The 25,953-nt window shown below is 42.0% G+C and overlaps 1 protein-coding gene across 10 annotated transcripts in view; it reads right to left on the reverse strand.

Annotated features, from left to right (window-relative positions):
• MBNL2 (muscleblind like splicing regulator 2) overlaps positions 1 to 25,953 on the reverse strand; it is a 314,090-nt gene that overhangs the window by 89,500 nt on the left and 198,637 nt on the right. For 7 of the 10 annotated variants that reach the window (XM_030201369.1, XM_030201364.1, XM_030201362.1 and 4 more), the window contains 2 exons: positions 16,075 to 16,338; positions 527 to 580 (listed from right to left, as the gene is read on the reverse strand). In XM_030201369.1, the coding sequence (XP_030057229.1) occupies positions 527 to 580; positions 16,075 to 16,338 (318 nt within the window). The remainder of the gene's footprint in view (positions 1 to 526; positions 581 to 16,074; positions 16,339 to 25,953) is intronic. The other 3 variants (XM_030201368.1, XM_030201367.1, XM_030201365.1) reach the window with 1 other exon arrangement.

Consider the following 25,953-nt stretch of genomic DNA (forward strand, 5'->3'; position numbering starts at 1 on the left):
TGTTATAGTTTGGCATCTGCTTAAAACATGACTTATAAAGCATATAGGAGTCATTTATGAACAGTTACTGTGTACTAACATATTACCTGCTATTTACCACAGGGTGCTTTTTATTGCCATAAGCCCTGTGGTGAATAATACATGTTAATTACGTTAGCACATGCTGTTTATAAATGACCCCCCTTAGAGCGAAAAGGGAAACTTTAGTTCAATACCTAACTTGCTTCATCTTTACTTTTCCCCTCATCCACCAAATAGAGCTATCAAAGCATATGCTACAATAAAAGCAGTTTTATCTAAATTCTATTTTATAAAAGTCTTTTTAAAAATAAAGTCATGTTAGAAAAAAAAAAAGAAATTCTGTATTTCATATGAAAATGAAATGGCTATAAATAATACTGAATTTTCTCAAACATTACTAATACATAAAATTATTTTTAACTGATGTTAAAATCAATAATAAAATATTCATTAGTTGCTTCTTTGAAAAGCTACATGCAAAGCAAAAGGTGAAAGGTCAAAGTACCAGGTCTACAGTTGCTTCGAGAGGTCGCTTCATTGCTTTGGCAGTCGACTGAGTCTTTTAATAACAGGCAGCGAGCACATGATGGCAGTGGGCCAATGGGATTCAAGCGAATTAACATACAGGTAAACAGCAAGCAGAGGTGCATCATGGGAACGGCATTGCATTGTGGATAGGTGAGAAGGAAAAAAATATTCTGAATGCAATATACAACATATAAAACACTAGGCATGCACAACAACAAAAATGTCTTCTAAAGAAATGAATATTACACCTTGAATTAGTACTGAAGCATAAATGCATTTACTATACCTTAGTTAAAAGCATATAAAAGAGTAAAATACGGATGTTTGAAATTCAGGAAAATTAATTAAAATAGCAGCTAGCAGACACCAAATAAGCATTTTATAACATATCACATAAATGTATTGCTTTTAAGGTTTTTCTTACAAGACCTATTGATGATAAGTTAGTTGCTACTATATATGCTGGGTTAAAATATAAAAAAGCAACGTTAAGAACTAGAAAATGAACACATTATAGGGGAGTACAATTTGAGGGTCATTAAAAAAAACATCAAAGTAAAAAAAAAGCAAAACGTACTGCTCAAAACGTCCAACCTCCGCCCCCCCCCCCCATCTCACAGCCATAAACAAACAGGAAAAATGTCTAGACTTCCTGTTCGATTATGGCTGTGAGGTGGACATTTTTGTATTGAAAACGTCCAAAATGAGTAGCCATTTTCCAAAGTGAAACATGTAACTTTTGAACGACAAAAAACAGGGACATGACCATCTGTCTGGCATCATTTTCAAAAATATAGCCACATAGACATTTCTGCAGAACAGAGGAGTAGCCTAGTGGTTAGTGCAGTGGACTTTCCAACGAAGGGCACAGGTTCAAACTCACTATAACCTAAACCCGCTTTTTTTCTTTGTAAATGTGATCTCTCCATGACCTGAAAAATACCTACTGTACCTGAATGTACAGCACTTCAATAGCCTTCAGGCTTGCAAGAATCAAACATATAAATGGCGAGTGACCAAACTCACTCGCAAATGCGCAGAAGAGACTTCCCTCTCTGTCCCGCCCCCGCGTCAATACGTGATGACGAGGGCAGGACAGAGAGGGAAACTGTGCGAAGCTGCCGACGTCACTACCGTTCCCCCCCCCCCCCCCCCCGAGGTCGCTGCCGCCGCCCCCCTCCACCCGGCCCGAGCACTCTCTTCGGTATTGAACTTACATCGGTGAAACGCAGCACGCAGAACAGCTGATCTGTGTGCTGCCTGTGTTTCGCTGATGTAAGTTCAATACCGAAGAGAGGGCCCGGGCCGGGTGCAGGGGTAGTGCCGCGGCGACCTGGGGGGGGGGGGGCAGCGGCGAGGGGGGGGGCTTGCCAAAACCCCATACTAGCCCGTTTTAACGGGCTCAACAGCTAGTCTTATATATTTAGGTATAGAAGGCATTTTTCTGTTTCTGGAAGATTTAGAATTATTAAAAAAAAAAGCTTGAAGTGGGACTTGAACCTGAGTTCCTTAGCTCACAATCCATCGCACTAACCACTAGACCACTCGTCTGACCAGTTTGCTCCTTTGTTCAGAATGGCTATAAAACCTGCAGCTGACAAAGCTTGGTTTTTCCTTGCCAGTTTCACTTTCAAGGGAGAGGGAGGGGAACAGCAACCACCGTGGGGTTAAGAAGGGCTCATGTCTTAACCCCTCTAGTGATCAGCTGACCAATTAGAGCAACGCTTTGTAACTTGGACTTGACTAAAACAGATTTAGATAAAAACGCCCCCCCCCCTTTTTTTTTTTAATTGACATGGACCTTCCCTTCCTATTAAAAAATCCCTGTTGGATGTCCTACTTTGATCCTTCTCTAATCCCACCTAAAACATGCCCACAACACCCCTTGCTATTTGGACGATCTGTAGTATGAAACATCCAAATTCTGACTTTACAAAATCAGGACTTGGATGTTTTTAGCAGATGGAGTTTTGTAACAGGAATGTATTAAGGTGTCGTTGTTATTCATGACCACTTAATACATAACTTATCATCAATTTCAACAATTACAGTGATACAAATGTTCTCAAAACTGACCAGAAAATATTACAAAACGACTCTCTCGAACATACATTTCAGAAGCTAGATAATGAAATTTATTCAAATCTAAGCTAGTTTTGGAAATTGCAGGCGATTGCAAAAAAACACTTCCTGTCTGGAAGCCATAGTGAAAATGGGAAACATTTTACGGTGCCTAGATTATTACATACGTTGCATTACATTAATACCATGAAGCAATCTTTTCAAAAAGAAGCTTCCAACTTTTCTTTCCCTAACCTAACCCTGCCTATTTGGAAAGGGGGAAAGCAGTTTTCATACAGCTTTATTTTTTACAAGGGTAAACAAACATTTCCCAAGTAAGAACTTTTGAAAATTGCTTCCAACAAAATGATTGTTTTAAAGATTTCCTTTTTTTGTGATGAAGAATTAAAATATTATACCAGCTTTGATAAAGTCCAGTATAAATAGCCATAAATTACATTTTCTGCAGTGGTAGAACAAATTGGTTAACAAAAACGAAAATCTTAGACCAGTGGTTTACCAGACCCCTGTGGAGGAGGAAAGGAAAAGTACATGAAGGTGGGAGAGAGGGAGTGATAGAGAGTTGTAGTAAAGGAATATAGCAGGTGATAGCTTTGCAATGCAGCTGACAATGCACAAGATTGATTCCTAAAAGAGGTTTTGGATCGTATTCCATCTATTCAGCCCACAATGAACTGAATCACTATTCCTAAATTTCTAGAAAACCAGCTCTAGGTGTGCACAAGAATGTGTAAACTGAAGAAAGCAAAATGAACCAAAATCTCTGTATGTAACCAACATGATGGAAACCTGCTACAAAGAATCTATATATGTTTAATCAATGATAAATTGTAAAATAACACATTAGTTGTTCATAGGAGATTGGTTGTAAAATTACTTCAACTGCCCGAAGACTAATTTTCATTAGAACCGAGTCCACACGTCATCAGGCTATCGAGAAATGACTAAAACGGAAAGAAACTTTAATGTTTTCAATTTGCAGGTCGCTGATGGATGTGGGTGGAAGTAGGAAAAAATCAGTAGAGACACAGAACAAGATGAAAGAGATACATATTTAATTAAAATGTGAAACACTGACCTATTAAATTCAAAGTAAGCTGTTTACACAATTTTTAGGCTACTGAAGGCATTAGCAGTAGGAAGAAATAAGGCATTTGTTGTCACTTTTCCATTTCATTTCTTTAGCTACCAGAGTTTTCTGTTGAATCATCTGATTTATTCCCATCTTGACTGAATTGCTCCAAGATATTTAAACATTTAGGGGGTCTTTTACTAAGCCGTGGTAGCATTTTTAGCTTGCAGTAGAAGTCAGCTGGAGGTAAACGCAGAGACGACCATTATATTCCTATGGGCATCTCGGTGTTTACTGCCAGCTGATTTCTACCACGAACTAAAACTACCACTAACACGGATTAGTAAAATGACCCCTTAACTCGGCCAGAACTGAAATTAAAGGCCTAATATGTGTTTGAGAACTAAACCATGAGCTGAGATGAGCCAAAATGTTATACAACACCCAAAAAATTACAACTAATTATTGTCTAATCTGTCTATTTGGATCCTCTTCAAAACGAACTTTCCTCCATTCTGACTCTGTGAAAACATGCTGTAATAGAACTGTGTAATTGCCAGGAAATTGAAGACTGAGCAGAAAATAAATATAATAGAAATATTATTTACTGAATTGGGCTTGTTGCCTCTAAATTATTTTCTGACTTTCTTATCCTAATTTTCTTTTCCATTTTTACTACTGAAGTTCGGTTTCTCCTCCTTTTGTACAATCTACGACTTCATTCTTTTTTTACCCCCCTGTTGAGACTTGTCATTTTATTCGTATTCTCTTTCTCTCAGGCTCTTTTTTCACTCTATTGTCACCTAGGGGCCCTTTTACTAAGCTGCAAACTACCGTTTGGCCCGGACGATAATTTAATTTTTTTACACAACGGAAAGTTTCCATTGTGCAGCGCTAACTGGGCGGTATTCGGCAGTGAACACACACTGACGATTGGTCAATGGGTTGTGGTAAGGTCTCAGGCCCAAAAATGGATGCATGACAAAAAAGGGTGCCTTTTTGCAGATGCGCTGAAAAATGGACCTGCACGCATCCAATACACACAACTAGACTAGGGCACCTTAGTAAAAGGACCCTTTAGGGGCCCTTTTACTAAGCTGCAGTAAAAAGGGCTCTGATCTAGTGGCAGAGGCTGTTTTTGTAGCGCACAGAGGCCCTTTTTTACTGCAGTGGGTAAAAAGGGCAAAAAAAAAGGCATGGCCATGTGGTAAGGAGGCGCACTTACCACCACCCAGTCAGGTGACAGTAAGGGCTCCCATGCTAACCTAGCGGTAACCAGGTAGTGTGCTGTACTTCCAGATTACTGCCAGGTAACTCCTTGCGGAATATTTCTGCTAGCACTATATGAAGTCATACCTTAAAGTGCATTTAAATTGATACAATTGATGAAGATATAATTTGTGGGGAAATTTAAAAACAGAAAATAATTGATTACAAATTGGGTTTGAACCCTTTGAGAACCGATGACGAGGTGGGTGTAGTAAACCCTTGCATTTAAACAGTTCCTATATGCAAGGTGCATCGCTGAGGTTTTCAGGGTTCTAGAAAATTTCCAGTGGGGAAACGTTGAATGTGTCTATTATTATTATTATTATTTATTACATTTGTACCCCACGCTTTCCCACACAATGCAGGCTCAATGCGGCTTACATAGTAATTTGAAATGCAAAGTCTAGAGTTTATAAGTATGCATATAAATGATAAAATACCTTATGTGGGTACTTGCAAAATTAAAACGCAAACATTTTACACCTGCACTCATGTGGGTAAGCATCTGTATTCAAGGCATGATTTCTGCCACTTGTGCTAGAATTTATAAAGGCATATAAACACCTATGGTGTTCATTTCTGAAGCAGATAAGACGTCTCAAAATGGCCCAAAACACATACGTCTGCCAAAAACATCTAAATTGCGATTTTCGACAAGGCAGAATTTGGAGATTTTCCACCGAGTTTGTCCAAATAACAAGGGAGCGTGTTATAGGTGGGACTAGGGCTTAGATAATTTTATGATTAGAGATATATCAAATACAAGTGAACTATGACCTAATCTTATAACAGGTTGCCTATTTTACAAAGGTACATGGGGGTCTATGGTGCTCATTTTCAAAGCAGATGGACGTCTCAAAATGACAAGAAAAATCTGTCTGCCCAAAACATCCAAATTGCGATTTTGGGACAGCAGAATTTGGATGTCCTACACTGTAGTGTGTCCAAATAGCAAGGGGGTGTGTTGTGGGCATGTTTCAGGCAGAACTAGGACAGGCCCAAAATTAGGACATCCAACAGCAATAATTGAATGGAAGAGACGTCCAGGTCTGAAAAAAAAGGATGTTTTTAATTATACCTGTTTCAATCATGTTAGGGTACAAAAAGGTTTTCTGATTAAGAAGCTGACCACTGGAAGGATTAAGGCATGACCCTTCATGAATCCCTCAGTGGTTACTGTCCCCCTGAAATTGACGTTGGAAAGGGAAACTAGGTTCCCTGACAATATTAGGTATTGTGGGCATTCTGAACATAGCAGCAAACAGGTCTGAAGGGTAGCCTAGTGGTCAGTGCAGTGGGCTGTAAACCAGGAGACCCAAGTTCAAATCCCTCAACTCTCCTTTTTTTAACCTTTAAATTGTGAGCACTCCAGAAACAGAGACATACCTACTGTACCTAAATATTAAAGACCCTGCAAGCCTGAGAGCTATTAAGGTGGTGTACACTCAGGTACAGCAAGTCTCTGTCAGAACCACCATTTAAAAATAACAGAATTGCAGTGGAATGTGAACCTGGGTGCCCCTGATAAAAGTCCACTGCACCGATAACTAGGATGTCCTTCTGTTAGGCAGGGACATCTATGTGGCCATTTTCATACAAATCCTGCCAGACAGACGTTCTTGCCCCTGGCTTTTTGGTGTTCATAATTTGGACATTTTATTTTGGAAAGAGGCTGTTCATTTTATACATTCTCACATATTTTCGAACAGGAAAGCGTGACGTTTTTCCTGTTCGAAAATGGCCGTGAGATGGACATTTTTTGGGGACACTGCAAGATTTGGATGTTCTTTAGAAAATACCCCTCCATGTGTATTTTTAAAATACCAAGGGGCCTGTTTACTAAGCTGCACTAAGAAATGAGATTAGCGCGTACTTATGGGGACTTTCCATTAAGTCCATTTTTGCATGGTCTTCAGAGAAGGTATAAATTTGTGCACTGCTGGAGGGCTGGTTCTGGGTACTTAGGGGACCTTTTATAAAATGGCCTGCGCTGGTGTAGGCGCGTGTTTTGGATGCTTGCAGATCCATTTTCAGTGTGTTAGCAACAAAAGCCTTTGTTTTAGCCGAAAATGGATGAGAGGCCAAATAAATATTGGCACGGGTCAATTTTGGGCCTGAGACCTTACTGTCATCCACTGATTAGTGGTAAGGTTTCACGCGTTAACCAGGCAGTAATCCTCAGCACGCACACTGCAGAGTTTAGGAATGGTCAAGTGGTTAGGGTGGTGGACTCTGGTCCTGGTGAACTGGGGAACTGAGTTCCATTCTCACTTCAGGCACAGGCAGCTCCTTGTGATTCTGGGCAAGTCACTTAACCCTCCATTGCCCCAGGTACAAATAAGTACCTGTATATGTAAGCCGCATTGAGCCTGCCATGAGTGGGAAAGCGCGGGGTACAAATGTAACACAATAAATAAAATAAAAAATATTTTCTGCCACGTGTAAAAACTGGAATTACTGCCCAGGGCACACGGTAGTTGGGTGGTAGTTCCAAACTGATGAATGTTGGATTCGCGCAGGCGCCTACATGCTTTAGTAAAAGGGCCCCTTATTTTCCAAACGCCTTTACACATTAAATATCTTTTTGTTACTTTGACATAGTTGCCCTCTTGTACCTCATAAATGGAAGTAATTTCCTAATAGGGTGCTCATAAATATTTTCAAAAACAGGCATAAAATTGGTGCATATTTTCATCTCATCTAGTTTATAAAGACGCAATAAATACTTTCATGTCTTTTTAAAACAGCGTCTTCATGCTAGCCCCAGAAACTTACAAATCTTTTTGCAGACATGTACATATGTTTTGTACACCAATGGGATAATTTTATAACTTATATGTAAGATGTTCATCGAAGTGCTCATTTTACCACTATTTCATAAAAGCACATAGGCAGCTCGATATCTCTATAAAATATGCACCAGGAACCAGCCCCCAAAATATGCAAATGCAAACACACAAATTTACACCTGCCTTGAAGATAGAATAAATGTTGGGTGTGTACTTTACATGTGTACTTGCATATTTTACAACATACATGTATATATTGCAACCTTACCTCCATGCCACCTAAACTACACCCAAGGGAACCCATGTGCATGGTCTACATAAAAATATGAGTGATCTATCGATATGTATAACTTTTACATGAGTATATAGCCAGGCCCTTCACACCTTGATACGTGCCCGACTCATTTCCTGCTTCAATTATTGTAATATGTTTACGCTGGCCTCCTTCAATCCCAACTAAAACACATCCAAACTCTGCAGAATACGGCCACTCACCTTATATTTAACTCAAAATGGTTTGATCGTGCAATGCCTTTACTTGCCAAGCTTCACTGGCACCCCATCCACTACAGAATCCTGTTTAACATACTATCATTAGCTCACAAGGCCTATTATTCAAACTCTCCTTCTTATCTTTCTTTGTTAATTTCCCCTTAAACCCCTACAAGTTTACTGTGCTCTTTGGATTCTCACCAGCTTTCTCTTCGTTTGGATTCTCACCAGCTTTCTCTTCCTTCTCCTAGACTTGCTCAATGGGAGTCCACTCAGCACCTTTCCTAAGGAACTCTCTTTTCCCTGGCCTCAACTCGAGTCATCATTTAAAAATGTTAAAATCCTACTGAAGATGTTTTATTTGAATTAATCTAAGGTTCCATGCAATGAAGTCTGGTTGCCACTAATCAAACTCGTGGGATCTATCCCCCATCTCTCCCCATTTTTTATCCATGGACGGCTGACCGTTCCTTAATGTTTTATGGCGTTCCCTTTACTACTAAAGAAATGGCAGGGCAAACGATCCACAAGATCCAAAACAGCAGTGTGAAAGGAGCCTGACACTGGCTGTGTTTCGCCAAAGCAAGGACTGCATCAGGGGCTGAGATAACCAAGCAGTGTGTACAAGCCACTTCATCTCATTGGTCTGGAACAATATATGCCAAAAGATGGCAGCCTCACAGCTGAATCGCTGTGTGAAGCTGCCATCTTTTGGCATATATTGCTCCCGACCAAGGAGGTGAAGTAGCTTGTGTACACTGGTTTGGAAGGACAGAAAATCAAAATGTTGGATGTGAGCCTACATATCTTATTGAAAAAATAATTTCCATCAGCTTCTGGACTAGCTCAGAGACATGCACAGATGGAAAAAAGTGATCACTTCAGCCAGGGTTTTACGAAAGAGAATAATTCTCCTTAATCCCCCTGTTTTTGTTATTTCCATCTCTAAATAAACAAAACAAAACCCCCAAGAATTATGGCTTCACTAGTTAATCGGTGGCACTTACATTTCTAGGTTTGTAAAACGGCCCCACAATGAGATAAATTTATAAGGTCTTTATTTGCATATATGTGGCCAGTGGCTGTAAATGCCGACTTGTGTAAATGCATACATCTTTTCAAAAACTCATACTTTCCCAGTAGGCACATCCGGGAGCACAGGCTGGGTGGAAAGCTAGTGGAATTTACAAGTACATGCACTGATTATTAAATACTGTAATCAATGAATACTCTTATAGATTATATGCGTAAGCATTTATATCTGCTCTCAAGCAGGTGTAAATGTCTGTGCTTGCATTCAAGGTGTGATTTTTGCCAAGTGGGCTAGTATTTTATAAAGATGCTTGGAAGGGCATAATCGAACAGGGCGCCCAAGTTTTCCTGAGGACGTCCTCGTAAAGGGGCGGGGAAACCTGTATTATCGAAACAAGATGGGCGGCCATCTTTCGTTTCGATAATACGGTTGGGGACGCCCAAATCTCAACATTTAGGCCGACCTTAGAGATGGTCGTCCATGGTTTTCAGCAATAATGGAAACCGAGAACGCCCATCTCAGAAACAACCAAATCCAAGCCATCTGGTCATGGGAGGAGCCAGCATTCGTAGTGCACTGGTCCCCCTGACATGCCAGAACACCAACCGGGCACCCTAGGGGGCACTGCAGTGGACTAACTGATGCACTAACTCAATGGAAAAAGCCATTCCCTTACCGATTCCTTAGCGATTCGGAAAGGAACGGGCATGCATGAAGGAAATCGCATGTTAGCTCATTTGCACACGATTTCCTTCCTAAGGAGGGGAAGCCAGTGCACAGCAGCCAAGTGTTATGCGTGGCTGCTCTGCGCATGCCAAAGATGGCTTCATACACGCAGACAAGCTGCATGTATAATAGCCGTCTACAAACTTAAAAAAACACAAGTCCAGGTGAAGACGTCCAAGTGCTCGTCAGGGACATCTTTTTTCTCCATTATGGGTCAAGGACGTCCAAGTGTTTGGCGCCTTCACTATGCCTGCATTCTTGCGACGGCAGTTGAGGATGTCCAAAATGTGGAGGTTTCTGTGAGAAGGACATCCATGCCTTTGTTATGCCTCCGACACCCCCTTTATTTATTTGGATTTTGGATCACAAGCAGCAGCAGTGGGATTTGAACCAGCCACCTCTGGATTGCAAGACCAGTGCTCTAACCACTAGGCCACTCCTCCACTCCACTTCCTTGAAATTTGGCCATCCCTGTGGGGGGGGGGGGGGGGGGGGGGCAGTTCAGGACGTCCAAAATGTTTGAAAGGAGGGCATCCATGCCTTCGCTATGCCTCCGCTGACACACACACACGGCATACTGCTGCGATGGACCTGAGTACGACATTTCAGGCTGGCAAAAAAGTTTTTAAAGTTGCTTTTTTGAGGGTGGGAGGGGGTTATTGATCACTGGGGGAGTCAGGGGAGGTCATCCCTGATTCCCTCTGGTGGTCATCTGGTCAGTTTGGGCACCTTTTTGAGGTTTGGTCGTAAGAAAAAATGGACCAAGTCGGCCAAGTGCTCGTCAGGGACGCCCTTCTTTTTTCCATTATAGCTTGAGAACACCCATCTGTTAGGCACGCCTCAGTCCCGCCTTTGCTACGCCTCCGCCACGCCCCCGGGAACTTTGGTCGCCCCCACAACGGGAAGCAGTTGGGGACACCCAAAATCGGCTTTCGATTATGCCGATTTGGGCGACCCTGAGAGAAGGACGCCCATCTCCCGATTTGTATCGAAAGATGGGCGCCCTTCTCTTTCGAAAAGAAGCCTGATAGGCACCTACAGGGCTCATTGTCAAAACAGAAAAACATCCAAAAATACAGCACAAAACAGCAGATTGCTATTTTTTGCAAAAACATCCAAATTGCTATTTTAAAAGTCTTTTTCTAAGCAATTTGTCTAAATCTAAAGGGGGAGTGTTAGAGGCGTGTTTTGGGTAGGCCTAGGGGGCTTACAATTTGGATGTTTTTCTCTGATAATGGAACTTTGTAAAAACATCCAGGGCAAAAAAATAGGATTTTTTGGCTAGACCTGTTTTAATAACGACTGAATGCCAAACAAGTACCCAAACTGAACAGATGACCATTGGAGAAATAAAGGCATGACTCCCCCTTAATCACCCAGTGGTCAATGACCTCCTCCCCCTCCCCAAGAGATGAAATTGACAGTACATATCACATTCTATGACAGCTGCAGATATAGGGGTGAATTCTATAAATGGCGCCTAAAATAATCGGCGCTGTTTATAGAATAGCTCTTAAGCGCAGGGGTCATGCATAAATTTGGGCATGTCCATCTGCACCAAACAAAAATGTGCTGCAAATCCCATGCCAAAATTTACATGAAGACCCCCCTTATTCTATAATTGTGCTCGTAACTGGAATCCACGTCCATGCTCCACCCTGAAACACCCATGACTTTCCCATTTCTGCACCCCCTTTTCTGGAATGTGTGTAAAATTTCGGCATGGATCACTGACCTAAATTTACGCATGTACATGGTTCAATTAGCACCAATAGTTGTTTGTTTAAAAAACAATTAGTGCTAATTGGCTCATCATTCAATTAAACTGCACATTCAATTTGGGATCATGCCCACATTTGCATGCAATTTTTAGCACTTCAGGGGATAATGGCCAGTCCTCTTAGAGCAGCATGCAGGTCCCTGGAGTAGCCTAGTGGTTGGTGCAGTGGACTGTAGAGAAGGGGACCCAGTCACATATCCTACTCTAACTGGTACATTTATGGTGGAAAGTGTGAGCACCCCAAAAACCTGAGTGGCCTAGTGGTTAGGGTGGTGGACTTTGGTCCTGGGGAACTGAGGAACTCAGTTCGATTCCTGGCACAGGCAGCTCCTTGTGACTCTGGGCAAGTCACTTAAAACCCTCCATTGCCTGCCGTATTGAGCCTGCCATGAGTGGGAAAGCGCGGGGTACAAATGTAACAAAAAAAAATATAGGTGACATCTGCAGTCATAAAGGCTATTTTAGTGGTGTACAGTTGGATATAGTTCATTTTTTGCTATTCCTGGAGGACTCATTATATAATATAAGGGGATTATGATGTGAAAAGTTCCTGGAACCTTTTATGTGAAGTTCACTGCAGTAAGAATGCTGGCCCCGATGGCATATTTTGTGCGTTTTTCCCCTGAACGTTTCTTGTTTGAAAATGGCCCCAAAATAGAGTGATTTTCAAACCAAAAAGACAGACGTTTTTCTGGATTGGAAATAACCACGTTTGGCACTGAAATTTTAGATATTTTTTGTAAAACATCCAAAATCTCTATGGGGTCCTTTTACTAAGCTGTAGGAAAAAAGGCCCTGTGGTAGCGGTGGGGACCGTTTTTCCCCGCACGCCAGGACCCTTTTTACCGCAGTGGGTAAAAAGACTCTACAAAAAGTGGCCATGCGGTAAGAGCAATCTTATTGTGTGGCCGTGCGGGGGAGGGGGGGCACTTACCACTGGGTTAGCGCCGCGCTATTAAATAAAAAAAATATTTCTTCGAGTGCTGGATGCGGCGTCCACTCGAGCTGGAACTACCTTTGGTAGCTGCATTGGGCCGGCAGTAGTTCCGGGATAGCATGTGGTCAGTCCGCGTTAGGCTTACCGACACTTTGTAAAAAGGCCCCTATGTGTCTTTATTAATAAAAGTGCCTAAGTAGGTCTCTACTCTTAGCCTATTCACCGTGTTAGAAAATTACCTTCTATACAAATAAGTGTCATCATTTACACTTGAAAGTTGCCAAATTGCTACTTTCAGCTATCAGTGCTGTCACTTACATGTGGAAACTGCTGGGTTAATACTGCTCTTTTACGCATGGGCAGCTTTGAAAAACCACTGTTCCCACTGAATGTGCCTGCAAACACACAAGTATTTGTCAGCGTCCTATGCTGTTTACAGAAGGTGCTGCATTCAGCCTTTTGTAAAATACCAACAGAACTGAGCACCTCCTAACCTTGACATCTCAATTCCTAACTGTAGCCTATGCAAAATGGGACTTTGTGTGTCTTTATAATATTACCCCTCAAAAACTGCAGAAAGTGTGGCTCAAATGAAGCCAAGGACACTTAGACCAGTGTTTCCCAAGTATGGTCCTGGAATACCCCTTGCCAGGCAGGTTTTCAGGATATCCACAATGAATATGCATGAAATAGATTTGCATATAATGGAGACAGTGCATGCAAATCAAGTTCATACGTATTCATTGTGGATATCCTGAAAACCTGACTGGCAAGGGGTACTCCAGGACTGGACTTGGGAAATACTGACTTAGACCATCTTAGGAGTTTACTGAGGGTAGGTCTATAACAGGGCAACTACTTTAAGTGATATTTAAAAAGAGAAGTAGGCACATATTTGACTTTATAAAATGCCAGCGCAAGTAGCATAAATCTGCCCTGGAGCAGGTGTAAATGTCCACGCATATAGTTTGTAAGTATGTGCAAAGATCGGCGTATTTTACACTCCAAAGGAGGAATTTTATATAGGGTGACTAAAGTTGCACATGTAAATTTGGTAGTGTGGCCAAACTGCGCGCACAACAACTGAATAACAAGCCAATTGGTGCTGATCATTGAGCAATAAGCAATTATCGGCATTCGTTGGCACTAAGAATTTACGTGTGCAACCTTCTAAATGTGTTCTGTAACATGGTGTGCCTAAATTCTAAAGTGCAGCTCTCAAAGTGGGTGTGGCCATGGGAGGGGCATGAGTAGCCAAAAAGCTATGTGTGTGAGTGCAAACCACTTCCCAGCTCTGCTTCTGGGGAAAACGTCATCACAATATGGATAAAATACACGCATACCACACTGTGTTGATATTCAAAGTCATCTATCCAGTTAACTTCAGGAAGGATAAAGGACCCATTTGAATTTCTTGAGACTCTCACCGGTTAACTTTTAATTAGGCAACTCGCTGTACAGTTACAACCAGTTCCGTAATGGAGGGATAAGATACATAGAAGCATAGAACGTTAACCGGCTAGCTTCAATATTGAACACTATCTGGTTAACTGGATACATTTATCTAGTAAACGTTAATCGGAAATTTTTAAACCAGATATCCATTCACTGAATCTTGTCTTCTAAGCATGTAGTTTTAACCACACATAGATTAGGCGATTCAGTAAATGACCATGGCTTGATTTTGTAACAGGAAGCGTGTGTGAAGTTCATAAAGATAACAATTTTTTTTTGGATATAGCTCACACCTTTTTGTAGTAGCTCAAGGTGAGCTACATTCAAGTGCAGTAGAAATTTATCTGTCCCCAGAGGGCTTGCAATTTAAGGGCTCCTTTTACAAAGCTACAGTAGTGATTCTCGGTGCAGCAAATGCGAGGAAGCCCATTCAATTCTTATAGGCTTCTTCACATTTGCCATGCGGGAATCACTACCGCAGCTTTGTAATCATTTCTACAGCACTACTGGATATACACAGTGTTGTACACATTATATATAAGTACTTTCTCTGTCCCTAGTGGACTCACAATCTAAGTTTTTGTACCTGGGGCAATGGAGCGTTAATTGACATGCCCAGGGTCACAAAGAGCTGTAGGAATTGAACTCAGTTCCCTTGGATCTCAGTCTGCGCTGTACTAACCAACCATTAGGCTACTCCTCCACTCAAGAACAACAGCAGGATTTGAACTAGGCTTTCTTGATTGTTAGCCAAGTGCTCTAACTATTAGGCTACACTTTCATTCCACTGATAAAACAGGTACTCAAACCTGTAAATGTAACCTCATGCACAAATTAACGCCTTTTCTAAAGCTGATATAGATATGTGCGTGTACTCTACCGTGAGTACTATGTATTTTATAAAATATGCACGTACATCAGAACTCCACCCTGTTCTGTCCAAACTACACCTCCTGGCAACTACAGGCCATCTTGTTGCTGTTCATATACCATTTTTATAAAAATCCAAGCTTTGCACAAAGAAAGAACTTTAAAAATTATCTCCTTGAAAGCACTATTTTGCCCCTCCAAAATGGCTTTGAAAAGTACCCTCTTAATTGCAGGTCATATTCTGAATGTATGTGTAATTAAAGGATTAGTTTTAAACTTAGCCCAGGAGTTAACTGCCTGAAAATTGTTTCAAAAGTTTATTTAATTCAACAGAAATTCTTGTGCACTTCTAGGAGTCTCTTTCCAAAAAGTGAGTTCTAGTTTGCCTGGTGGCATACATACTGGTTTACCTCAAGATTATGTTTTATTTCCAAATATCTATTTTGTTAGCCATTTTGGTGCTGAGGAGAAGGGCTATTTATTCTGACTGTTTTCTACATAGCTTATTTTATTATATATTAACTGATTTTTCTGCCGTCCTGTATTGCCATTGTTTGTATCTGCAACTGTTGCTCTGAAGTTGTAATGTGCTCTGATATTGGTTATAAAAGTGGCACAGAAAATTTATTACAGCTAAATGACAGTAGTAAAACTGAAAGACAGACAAGAGAGGGATAGGTTAGAACAGAAAGATTTTAGATTCACTACATGGATCATTTGAAAATAGTGCACTTATCCAAAGAAGAGAAGTCTGGAATCAGGGTCTGGTGATCTCAGTCACCTGAGACTATAACCAACTAGAAGCATCTCATTGCTTGACTCTACTCAAAATTGCTCGCCTATTGTGCTACGAGATTTTGCAATAGCTCAGAGAACAATGACATATTCCAGCAATTCCAAAATGTATTTAAGAACATGTGCTAAGAAAAACTAACTCTAATCGCTTCCAACTGTGAAAGCAAAGCAAAACAATAAAATATAAAGACTGCGGAGTCCAATTAGGTGTGCATTTGTACTTACCATTACTGTGGCAGCTGCAGCAGCAGCTTGGGCAGCTGCTGCTGCCTGGTTGGCTTGGTGCTGAGCAGCTTTGATTTTGGCCTGCAAATGTGCAGGAGGGTGAAAATATTTGCATTTCTCCCTCATGCAGCGACCCTTAATGTAATCCATACAAACAGTTACAGTGTTGTCATTTATATCAATCATCGTGCTGTCTGCAGGGTGTGCAAAACGACAATCGGTCTCTCCTCGAGCACAATTTCCTCGCTGGAACTCCCTGCATACCTAAGAAAGAAACATAGCCGATGTGGGATTATCTGCTGTAAAAGGAAACATGGATTATGGCAGAAGATAAGAACCATTAGACTCATCTGAATTACCCAAATTCATTTCCAATGCAATGCCACAGTTTCCACTTAACTTCTTTACCACTAGGGGAACCGCTGTGCTTATCCTGTACTTTCCATTACTATTTTTCTCCATTTTCCCTGGGAGACTATTTCATGCATCCACCAGCTACTCTGCATAGAAAAGAAATTTTTAAGCTGCTCCTGAGTTTATGCCCTTGGAGCTTCACTCCATGGCCCCATGCTTCTGATAAAGGTTTGCTTCCTGTGTCTGGTTTCTCTCTTTGATACATATGAATACCTTTACTATGTCCCTAATTTCTACTCTCTTCTAAGGTACATTACGGTCCTTAAGTTTCACCTCATATGAATGTTAGCAGCCTTTCTCTGGCCTGCCTTTAGGCTATCTATATCCTTTTAGAGGCAAGGCTTCTAGAATTGGACGCAACATTCAAAGTGACGTCTCAACAATAACCTACACAAAGTTACTATCACCTCCTTTTCATACCTCTATCATCCATCCCGCTGTGACCACCACCACACACGGATTTGCTATCTTGAGATTATCAGCTGTCATCACTCCAAGGTTTCACCCCCACTGTACACTGGTCTCTTGGATTTTTGAACCCCCAAATATAGGATTTTTCACAATTTTGGGATGCCCCACATTCAGCTTGGGCTGTTAATAGGGGCTGGAATCAACTCCTTCCCCCAAACACATAGGGTTCACATGCGTTAAAGGGGTTTTCTGGTAGCCAATCAAGAGCTGGGAGGAGAAGGGCGGGAAGGAGTTTACCTTTGGCCCATTTTTGTGGTGGTGGTTTGCGTTATTTTTCTGGTGGAGGAAGGAGTTTAAATTTTGAAATGTGTTTTGGAATTAGAGAAAGGGAAGTGAATGGGATTTGATATACTGCTTTTCTGTGGTTACAACCAAGGTGGTTTATATATTATATACAGGTTATTATTTTGTACCTGGAAAATGGAGGGTTAAGTGACTTGCCCAGAGTCACAAGGGGTTGCAGTGGGAATCAAATCCAGTTCCCCAGGTTCTCAGGTGACTGCACTAACCATTAGGCTAGTCCTTCAAGGAGTATTTTTGGATAGTTACAGAGATGGACAGTCAGCAGCACAGGTTTTTTTTTTAAACTGTTTTGTGATAGTGCTGAGTATTTTTGTCAGGATGAGGCTATGAGGCTGCAAGCAGAAGTGGCCTGTGCAGTACTGTGACATCTGCAGCTTGACTCAATATCACTGTGCATGAGTCTGTTTGACAGAACCTTTTTGGGGAAGGTGGCCTTAGGGTCTTAGTTCCTGCCATCTATTTATTTTAACACCTGAGGTAATTTTGTTGGTTTGGGAAGTTTCTTTTGGGTAGGAGTTGGTTTGAAGTGAAAACAATACAATTACTGAACACATAGACAAACATGGTTTAATGGGACAGAGTCAACATGGATTCAGCCAAGGGAAGTAAAGATTCACCAGTTTGCTTTATTTCTTTGAATGCATGAATAAACATGTGGATAAAGGTGAGCCGGTGGATGTATTGTATCTAGATTTTCAGAAAGCGTTGACAAAGTCCCTCATGAGAGATTCCTGAGAAAATTAAAAACCCATGGGATAGAAGGTAATGTTCTGTAGTGGATTACGAATTGGATGATAGAAAACAGAAGGTAGAGTTAAATGGTCAAGTCTCTCTGTGAAGGCGGGTGAATAGTGGAGTTTATTTTCTACAGATAGATGGTGCAGAGGATCACCTTAACCCTAGTCCCTGATGAAAGAACTCTCTGAAACCCGCAGAGTCGGGCGTGTTCAGGGGAAGGCTATTGTTTGTATATTTAGCCTTTGAATATGGCGAGGCATTGAAGAGACAGCACAAGAGAAAAAAGAAAAGAAAAGAAAAGAAAAAACAAGATAAGTGCCAATTGATTTCTTTGGGCTTTTGATAGTATTGCCATGCATGAATGTTGATGTTGGCTTACACAATCTCATAAACCAACCAAAGTTAGTTTTTTACACAGGAATTGGTTTAGAAGCCACATTATTAAAAGAGTTGGGTGAGGATACCAGCTCGTTAGCAGGTACTTGGTGTTTTAATCACACAAAATATGAGTAACCCAATGAAAGAAGTGCTACACCACTAGGCGACAGTGTTTCTGTGTGCCCGAAATAGTAGGATTATCTGAGGGTACTTTAAAAATATATAAAAATATGACATTTGGGCAATATTTTGAAAGATATACTAGCATGTTTATTTATTTATTTAATGTGCATTTGTTAGGTATTAGAAATCCTGGTTCTAGCAGATTGATATTTCTATTATCTAACAGAGATTTAGGATATTCTTTATTATGTTCTGTTGATGTCAGACGCCAGCACTTTATCAGCTGAGCTCTTCCTGGACTCCATGCTTCGGCTTCTACTTTGGTAGGTGTTTCTTGCTCAGTAGTTTGCTTCCTATCTACTTGTCCCTCGTTGCTGACTTTGCCTGTACCTGGCTCACCCTCTTGCCTGCTGCCTGCCTATTGACTTTACCTGTGCCTGGATTACTCTCTTGCCTGTTGTTTGCCTGTTCCTGGATTACTCCCCTATCTGCTGCCTGCCTGGCTGATACGTTCACCACCCCGCTTCCAGCTCTGTCTTGTAAGTCCTGCGGGCCGCCCGCACCTAGGGGCTCAACCTCTGGGGAACAGCGGTCAGCGCAGGTGAAACCCGGGGTTGTCCGGCCGCCAAGCAGAACCTGGTCTGAGTACTGAGCTCAGCAGCGCTCTACTTGGTACAAGAACTGACAAGTCTGACACAGGACTTAGTACTGGTATGTTTAAAGAACGCAGAGCAGTGATGTATGAGGGTCTTCTTATGTTTAACTTAGTAGTTACATCTTGGAGAATTGTTACAAGATGCTCTATAGGTAGTACTATACCCCAAAGAAATTGCTCCATACCTTTGGGCTTGGTCATAGGATATGCTTGAAGGGAGTGTGGGGACATTGGCGCTTTTAAAAATATTTGGTGAACGTGCCCATCAATTACTGAGTGTTGGTTGAAGATTATTAGTTGGGTGGGTGAAGTATTGAAGATGCTGTAACTCCAAGAAATGAAACTTTTGGCTGCTTAATATTCAGATCCCTGGAGTACCAAAGGAAAGAACTAAATTTATCAGGGGTGTGGCGTCTACGGATAGATTGGCATTGGAGATTTGCTGGAAGTAGAAAGAGCTTCCTGAATGGCAGTTGGTAATGAAGAAATTACACTAGGGCACTTATTTGTGAAGCATATGGATGTCTCCAAAGGCCGAAATAGATGTCCATGGGCTTAACACATTCAAGTAACAATTTTGCAAAAGCAGAAAAAGGACATCCAACACTGCGGTATGTCCAAACAGCAAGGGGGCATGTTGTGGGCCTGTTTGGGGTTGGATTGGGGAGGTCCTGAAACCTGAACATCCAAGAGAAATTATCAAAAGGAAAGAAACATCCATGTCCAAAAAAGGACGTCCTTATTTAGACTTGTTTCAGGTACATAAAAAGGTGCCCTGATTGAGCAGCTGTCCACTGGAGGGATTAAAGCTTGACAGTGACTGCCGTCCCCCTCCCGCTCCCCTGAAAGTGAAGCCAAAAGGGGATAACAGGCTCCATTACAGCTTCAGGTATTACGGGAATTCTTAACAGTGCAGGAAGCAAATCTGGGGAGTAGCCTAGTAGATAGTGTAGTGGACTGTAATCCAAAGGACCCAGGTTCAAATGCCACTTCAACACTTTTTGTTAATATTTTTCTTTTGCAATTGTGAGTTACAAGATGGCCAACTGAGATGGCCACTGGAAAGACCACCTCTGGCAGCCCACCATGCTCCCTGGACCGCTGCACTGCCAGTCGGCTACATCGGAACCTAGGATCAATTCACTGTCTCTGGAAGGTGAAAAGAGGACCACTTTTCTGACACAGAGAGAGCCACCTTCATAGCCCAGTGGGAGCGGTGCCAAACATCCCCGAGTGGAGGTTGGTAGAGCGGGAGCGGGACCAGGGCAGGTCTTGCCTGAGCTGGATTTTGGATATACTGGTTGAGGATTAGTGGGATGTTTGGGATCAGCTGTTACCTTTTTTTATTGTAGGCTAAGAGCTGGTTGGCTGTTCCTCATTTATTGCTAATTCACTTGGGAGGTAATGATTTATGTTTTTTTAAAAAGACTGGACCTCACCAGGCAGCACACAGAGAGAGGGGTGGCTCAGCAATCATACCACGGGGCACTTTCCATATCTGATGAACAGGCAACTAGATGGTGCATGAAGAGAGAGACAGCACCCTTCAGACGCCAGTAGAGCATGAAGAGCGAGTGGAGAGGCTGCTAGGCAGCCAGCGAGAACGACACTGTGCCACACTGAGTTGGGGGTCGACCGCCTAAGATCGAGTGGCAGGGGCTGGAACAGCACTCAGGAAGAGGAGCCCAACCACGCAACACCGCAAATCTCCACGGTGCCAACGTGCACCCAAGAAAAAAAAAGGGCTCCCATGTGGCCAGGTTTAGCTCAATGCACCTCCTAGGGAGAGATATTAGTGTCCTATGCACTGGACCCGGAGTGGCACAATCCTAGGGAAAGAGCTGGGTATCCCGTGCACCAGACTCAGAGCGGCACTGTGAGGAACAGCGCAGAGAGGTAGAGGTGGACTACACCCGAGACAGGGATCTAAGCCAGATGCGGAGAACGGCTTGGAACAATGGAAGACATCAGCTTGAACGGAGGAGAAAGAATCTGGGCATCAGCACACCCAACCCAACACCTACCACAACTGATATGAAACAACACCCTTCTTACAAAGCAGATTCTTCACAAGAATCCACAACAGGAAAACACCTCTTGGCAACAGGACCTAGCCTCAGCTACAAAGAGCCAACCACCTTCCTCAGAAACTAAAATACACAGGAGTTCAAACAGGGACAACCCAAAACACCACATAGGTAATAAAAATACTCACAGAAGCCCCAGCAGGAAAAACCCAACACACAACACAGGTAATAAAAATACTCACACTCATATTAAAAAAAAAAACACTGCATAAGTTAGTTGCACAAAGGAAAGCGCTCACCCCACAGCAATCTGACACGAACACCACATGGCAGAGCACCCAAGTTCTAATTTCCACTCTAGAAGAACAAAGCTACTGCATATTGCCTCAGATCTAGACCATCTCCAGGGGAAACCTGCTATAACAAAGACAAACAGGTAAATGTAGGAACATCAATAGATAGTTGGACTATGATCAGTGATAAACCCATATGCAATCTACCACCTGTGAACTACAACAGCTCAAAAATGGCAAACATAAGAATAGCTCTCTCTACCATGGCGTACAATGAGTGGACCGGACCCTGGCGCAGCCGCATGCCTTTTGTTTATGACTGCAAATAAAGCTAAGTCATTTTTGTAAAACTTTTTTCGATATATGAGATAAAGATTTAAGAGTTTTAAAGTTTATAAAATATTCAAAAAGATAAAAATAATGAATCTGATATAAAAATCATGTTTGATCTGTGAAGAGGTAAGGCAACCTAAAAGACATTCTGGCTTTTATGAAACAAGTCGCCGCTGAGGCCCATAATTGATTATATCATAGATTCATTTATATATACATACAAAATGTTTTTGGGGATTTAAAAGTTTAGACACTGGGCTCTTTTGGGACTATTTATTGGATGTCTATGTGGACATTTTCAAAGAATGCTGCCATACGAACATCAATGCCCCTTGTTTTCCCCCATTCATAATTTGGATGTTCCAGTTTGTAAAACGGATATTCATACTAGATGTTTCCAGAATATGGACGTCCATCCCACGTATTTTCAAACAGGAAATCTTGACATATTTCCTGTTCAAAAATACATGTGAGATAGATGTCCATTTGGGCTTTTCTGACTTGGACGTCCTTTCAAAAATTACTCCTCCCCCAGGTGTATTGTATGAAACACCTGACTTCACTGAAGAATGAGAGAATGACCATTTTTAGGTTAAGTGTGGGGCCCATGTGTGGAACGGTGGACAGAAGATGTAGAGCCCTCTGCATGATGATTCCTATACTTGTATTTGTTTTAGTGGTTGGCTAACCCTTGCTTTGCATTTTACTTTATTAGTTTTAATAGTTGACATGGAGCTCAGACTGTGGGGGATGGGGAGAGAGGTGCTCTTTGTGGCTTTTGATTCTATTACTCAATTTTTACTGCTTGGATTTCTTGTATTACAATAAAATAAAAATGAAAATAAATAAATAATGCAGAGCACTACATGTTTATTGATTGGTGCACTCTGATGCACATCCTCTGATATGCTGCGATTCTTAGAAGATCTCTTGAGGCTGCAGGTATGAATCCATTTTTATTTGGCAATCATTCCTTTTGAATTGGGGCAGCTTCATTTGCAGCTGACCATTATCTCCTATGAATATTCATAATAGAAAGGTGACACTCTGCTTGTTATGTATGCTAGTGAATGCATTCAATTTTTGGTTTCCTGAATTTTATCTTCTTGTAGTTTTTCTTCCAGTTCAAAAGATGGAGGATTATCATTTAGATCTATGGCTATTTTTATGTGTTTTGGGCTCAGAAGTGAGAAGAGAAGTCTCATATCGGTTCTCACCTAGGTCTTGCCTGAGCTGGATTTTGGATATACTGGTTGAGGATTAGTGGGATGTTTGGGATCAGCTGCTACCTTTTTTTATTGTAGAGCTGGTTGGCTGTTCCTCGTTTATTGTTAATTCACCTGGGAGGTAATGATTTATGTTTTTTAAAAAAGACTGGACCTCTCCAGGCAGATGAAAAAAAGATTTGATGTGGACGTTGGGTCAGTTTTCAGGAGTGCATTTAATTTGGTCTCACATTATTCTCAAATGTATGTCATGGAGTGGAAAAAATAAAAGCAGTACAGTGGTTGCAGAAAAGGGTAAATTCTAGAACATAAGAGCATAAGTGTTGTCATACTGGGACAGACCGAAGGTCCATCATGCCCAGTATCCTGTTTCCAAAAGTGGCCAATCCAAGTCATAAGTACCTGGCAAGATCCCAGAACTGAAAAACAGATTTTATGCTGCTTATCCTAGAAATAAGAAATGGTTTTTTCCATGTCCATCTTAATAATGGCTTATGGACTTTTCTTTTAGGAAATTATCCAAACCTTTTTTAAACCCTACTAAGCTACCTGTTTTTACCACATTCTCTGGCAACGAATTCCAGAATTTAGTTACTCATTGAGTGGGCCTTTTACAAAAGCGAACTAGTGATTTTAGCGAGCATTTAAAAATAAGCATGTGCTAAATGATAGAGATGCTCATATATTCCTATGGGCATCTCTAGCATTTAGTGTGCACTAAAAACGCTACCGTGCCTTTGTAAAAAAAAACCCTGAGTAATTAGTTGGTTAAGTTTGTTATGTTTATTGGGGGTTTGGTTTTGAAGCATTGATTGCTAACTGTGAATTGTCCAGGTCGCTATTGTCCTGATGGTGTCCAGGTTTCTAATACTGGGTTAAATATTCTTTTACGTTTCTTTTTTCAAGTTATTTTGGAAGTTGGGATTTTTTTTTTCAAGTTATTTTGAAAGTTGGGATGGGGCAGGGTTTTTGGGGTCACAGCTGAGATTGGGGGAGTGGTAGATTAGTGAGTCACTGTCTTCACTTGTAGTAAGTATTGTTAGATTGGGGAGCCTCATTAGCTCCAGCTTAGGGGGATGATACATTGAATTGTTGAGTTGGGAGAACTAACAGCTTTCTAGCGTTACTGCTGGGAAGATGAATGGCCTTCCTTGAATTAATCAGTATAGCCTATGAACTAGACAACCTGGCCATTACTGCAGAGGATTTGGAAGGCTTAGTTAGTATAAGGAAAAATTAGGTTCTTACCTTGGTAATTTTCTTTCCTTTAGTCATAGCAGATGAAGCCATTACGTATGGGTTGTGTCCATCAACCAGCAGGGGGAGATAGAGAGCACTCAACTTTTCACAGTGCCTCATGGCCAGCCAGCTCCACTGCCTCTTCAGTATTTGAAGCTTCCAAAGCAGTATGGCAAACCGCAATGGGAATAACATGAACTTTCCTCACAGCGAACGATGGCCCCTTAACAAGAGCATGAACTCAAAAGGAGGGAATGAACACATCCTCCTGGAGGGAATAAACTCATCCTCCAAAACATAAACTGGAAGGAATGGACTCATCCTCCTATAAGTGAACGTGAATCCTGAAGACTGTTTTCCAACTTTCTCCCAAGGAAGGAACTTCAGGAAACAAGAACAGAACCTGAAACAGATTCACAGCATACAATCATACAGGGAGGGCTCATGGCTTCATCTGCTATGACTAAAGGAAAGAAAATTACCAAGGTAAGAACCTAATTTTCCCTTCCTTGTCATCAAGCAGATAAAGCCATTATGTATGGGATGTAACAAAGCAATCCCTATATAGGGTGGGAACAGGTCACACCACGCGCTAGCACTTGTGCTCAAAAACGCGCATCCCTCCTAGCAGCCACATCCAGCCTGTAATGTCGGGCAAAAGAGAGCTTAGAAGCCCATGTTGCTGCACTGCATATCTCTTGACGAGAGAGTGCTCCAGTTTCAGCCCAAGAGAAAGAAATCGCTCTGGTAGAATGCGCCTTAAAGGCTACAGGCGGAGACCGGCCGGCAAACAGATAAGCTGAAAAGATAGTTTCTTTGAGCCAGCGGGCAATAGTGGCTTTAGACGCTGGAGACCCTCTGCGAGGACCTGATAGCAAAACAAACAGATGATCATAGATCCTGAAAGAGATAGTAACTCGCAGATACTGCAGCAGAGTCCTGCGCACATCCAACAGGTGCAACTGCCCAAAAGATTCTGGAAACTCCTCCTTATCAAAGGAGGGCAAGAAAATAGGCTGGTTTAGGTGAAACGCTGAAACCACCTTAGGCATGAAGGAAGGCACGGTCCGAACCGTGACCCTGGACTCTGAGAATTGCAGAAATGGGTCTCTACAGGACAGCGCCTGGAGCTCTGACACCCGTCTCGCCGAAGTAATGACCACAAGAAAAACGGCCTTTAGTGTCAAATCTTTCTCCGATGCTCGCCAAAGCAGCTCAAAAGGAGAAGCCTGCAGGGCCTTCAAAACTAGCCCCAGGTTCCAAGCTGGACAGGGTGCTCGCACGGAAGGCCGGAGCCGAAGCACCCCACTAAGAAATCGTGCCACATCTGGATGAGCAGCTAAAGACACGCCTTCAACCTTACCACGAAGGGAGGCCAACGCTGCCACTTGCACCCGCAGGGAATTATAGGCCAAGCCTATTTGTACACCATCCTGCAAAAAGTCCAGAATCGGCGAGACAGGAGCCCGCATGGGTGTGATCGCTTTTCAAGCACACCAAGACTCAAACTGGCGCCAAATCTTGGCATAAGCCACGGAAGTGGAACGCTTGCGGGCCTGCAGGAGAGTGGAAATGAATGTGTTTGAATAGCCTTTGTCCCTCAATTGCGCCCTCTCAATCGCCATGCCATAAGACCAAAGCGGCAGGCATCCTCCATGGATACCGGGCCCTGTGACAAC

This window comes from Microcaecilia unicolor, chromosome 4 (assembly GCF_901765095.1).
Source record: "Microcaecilia unicolor chromosome 4, aMicUni1.1, whole genome shotgun sequence".
In the NCBI taxonomy this organism is placed as follows: Eukaryota; Metazoa; Chordata; class Amphibia; order Gymnophiona; family Siphonopidae; genus Microcaecilia; species Microcaecilia unicolor.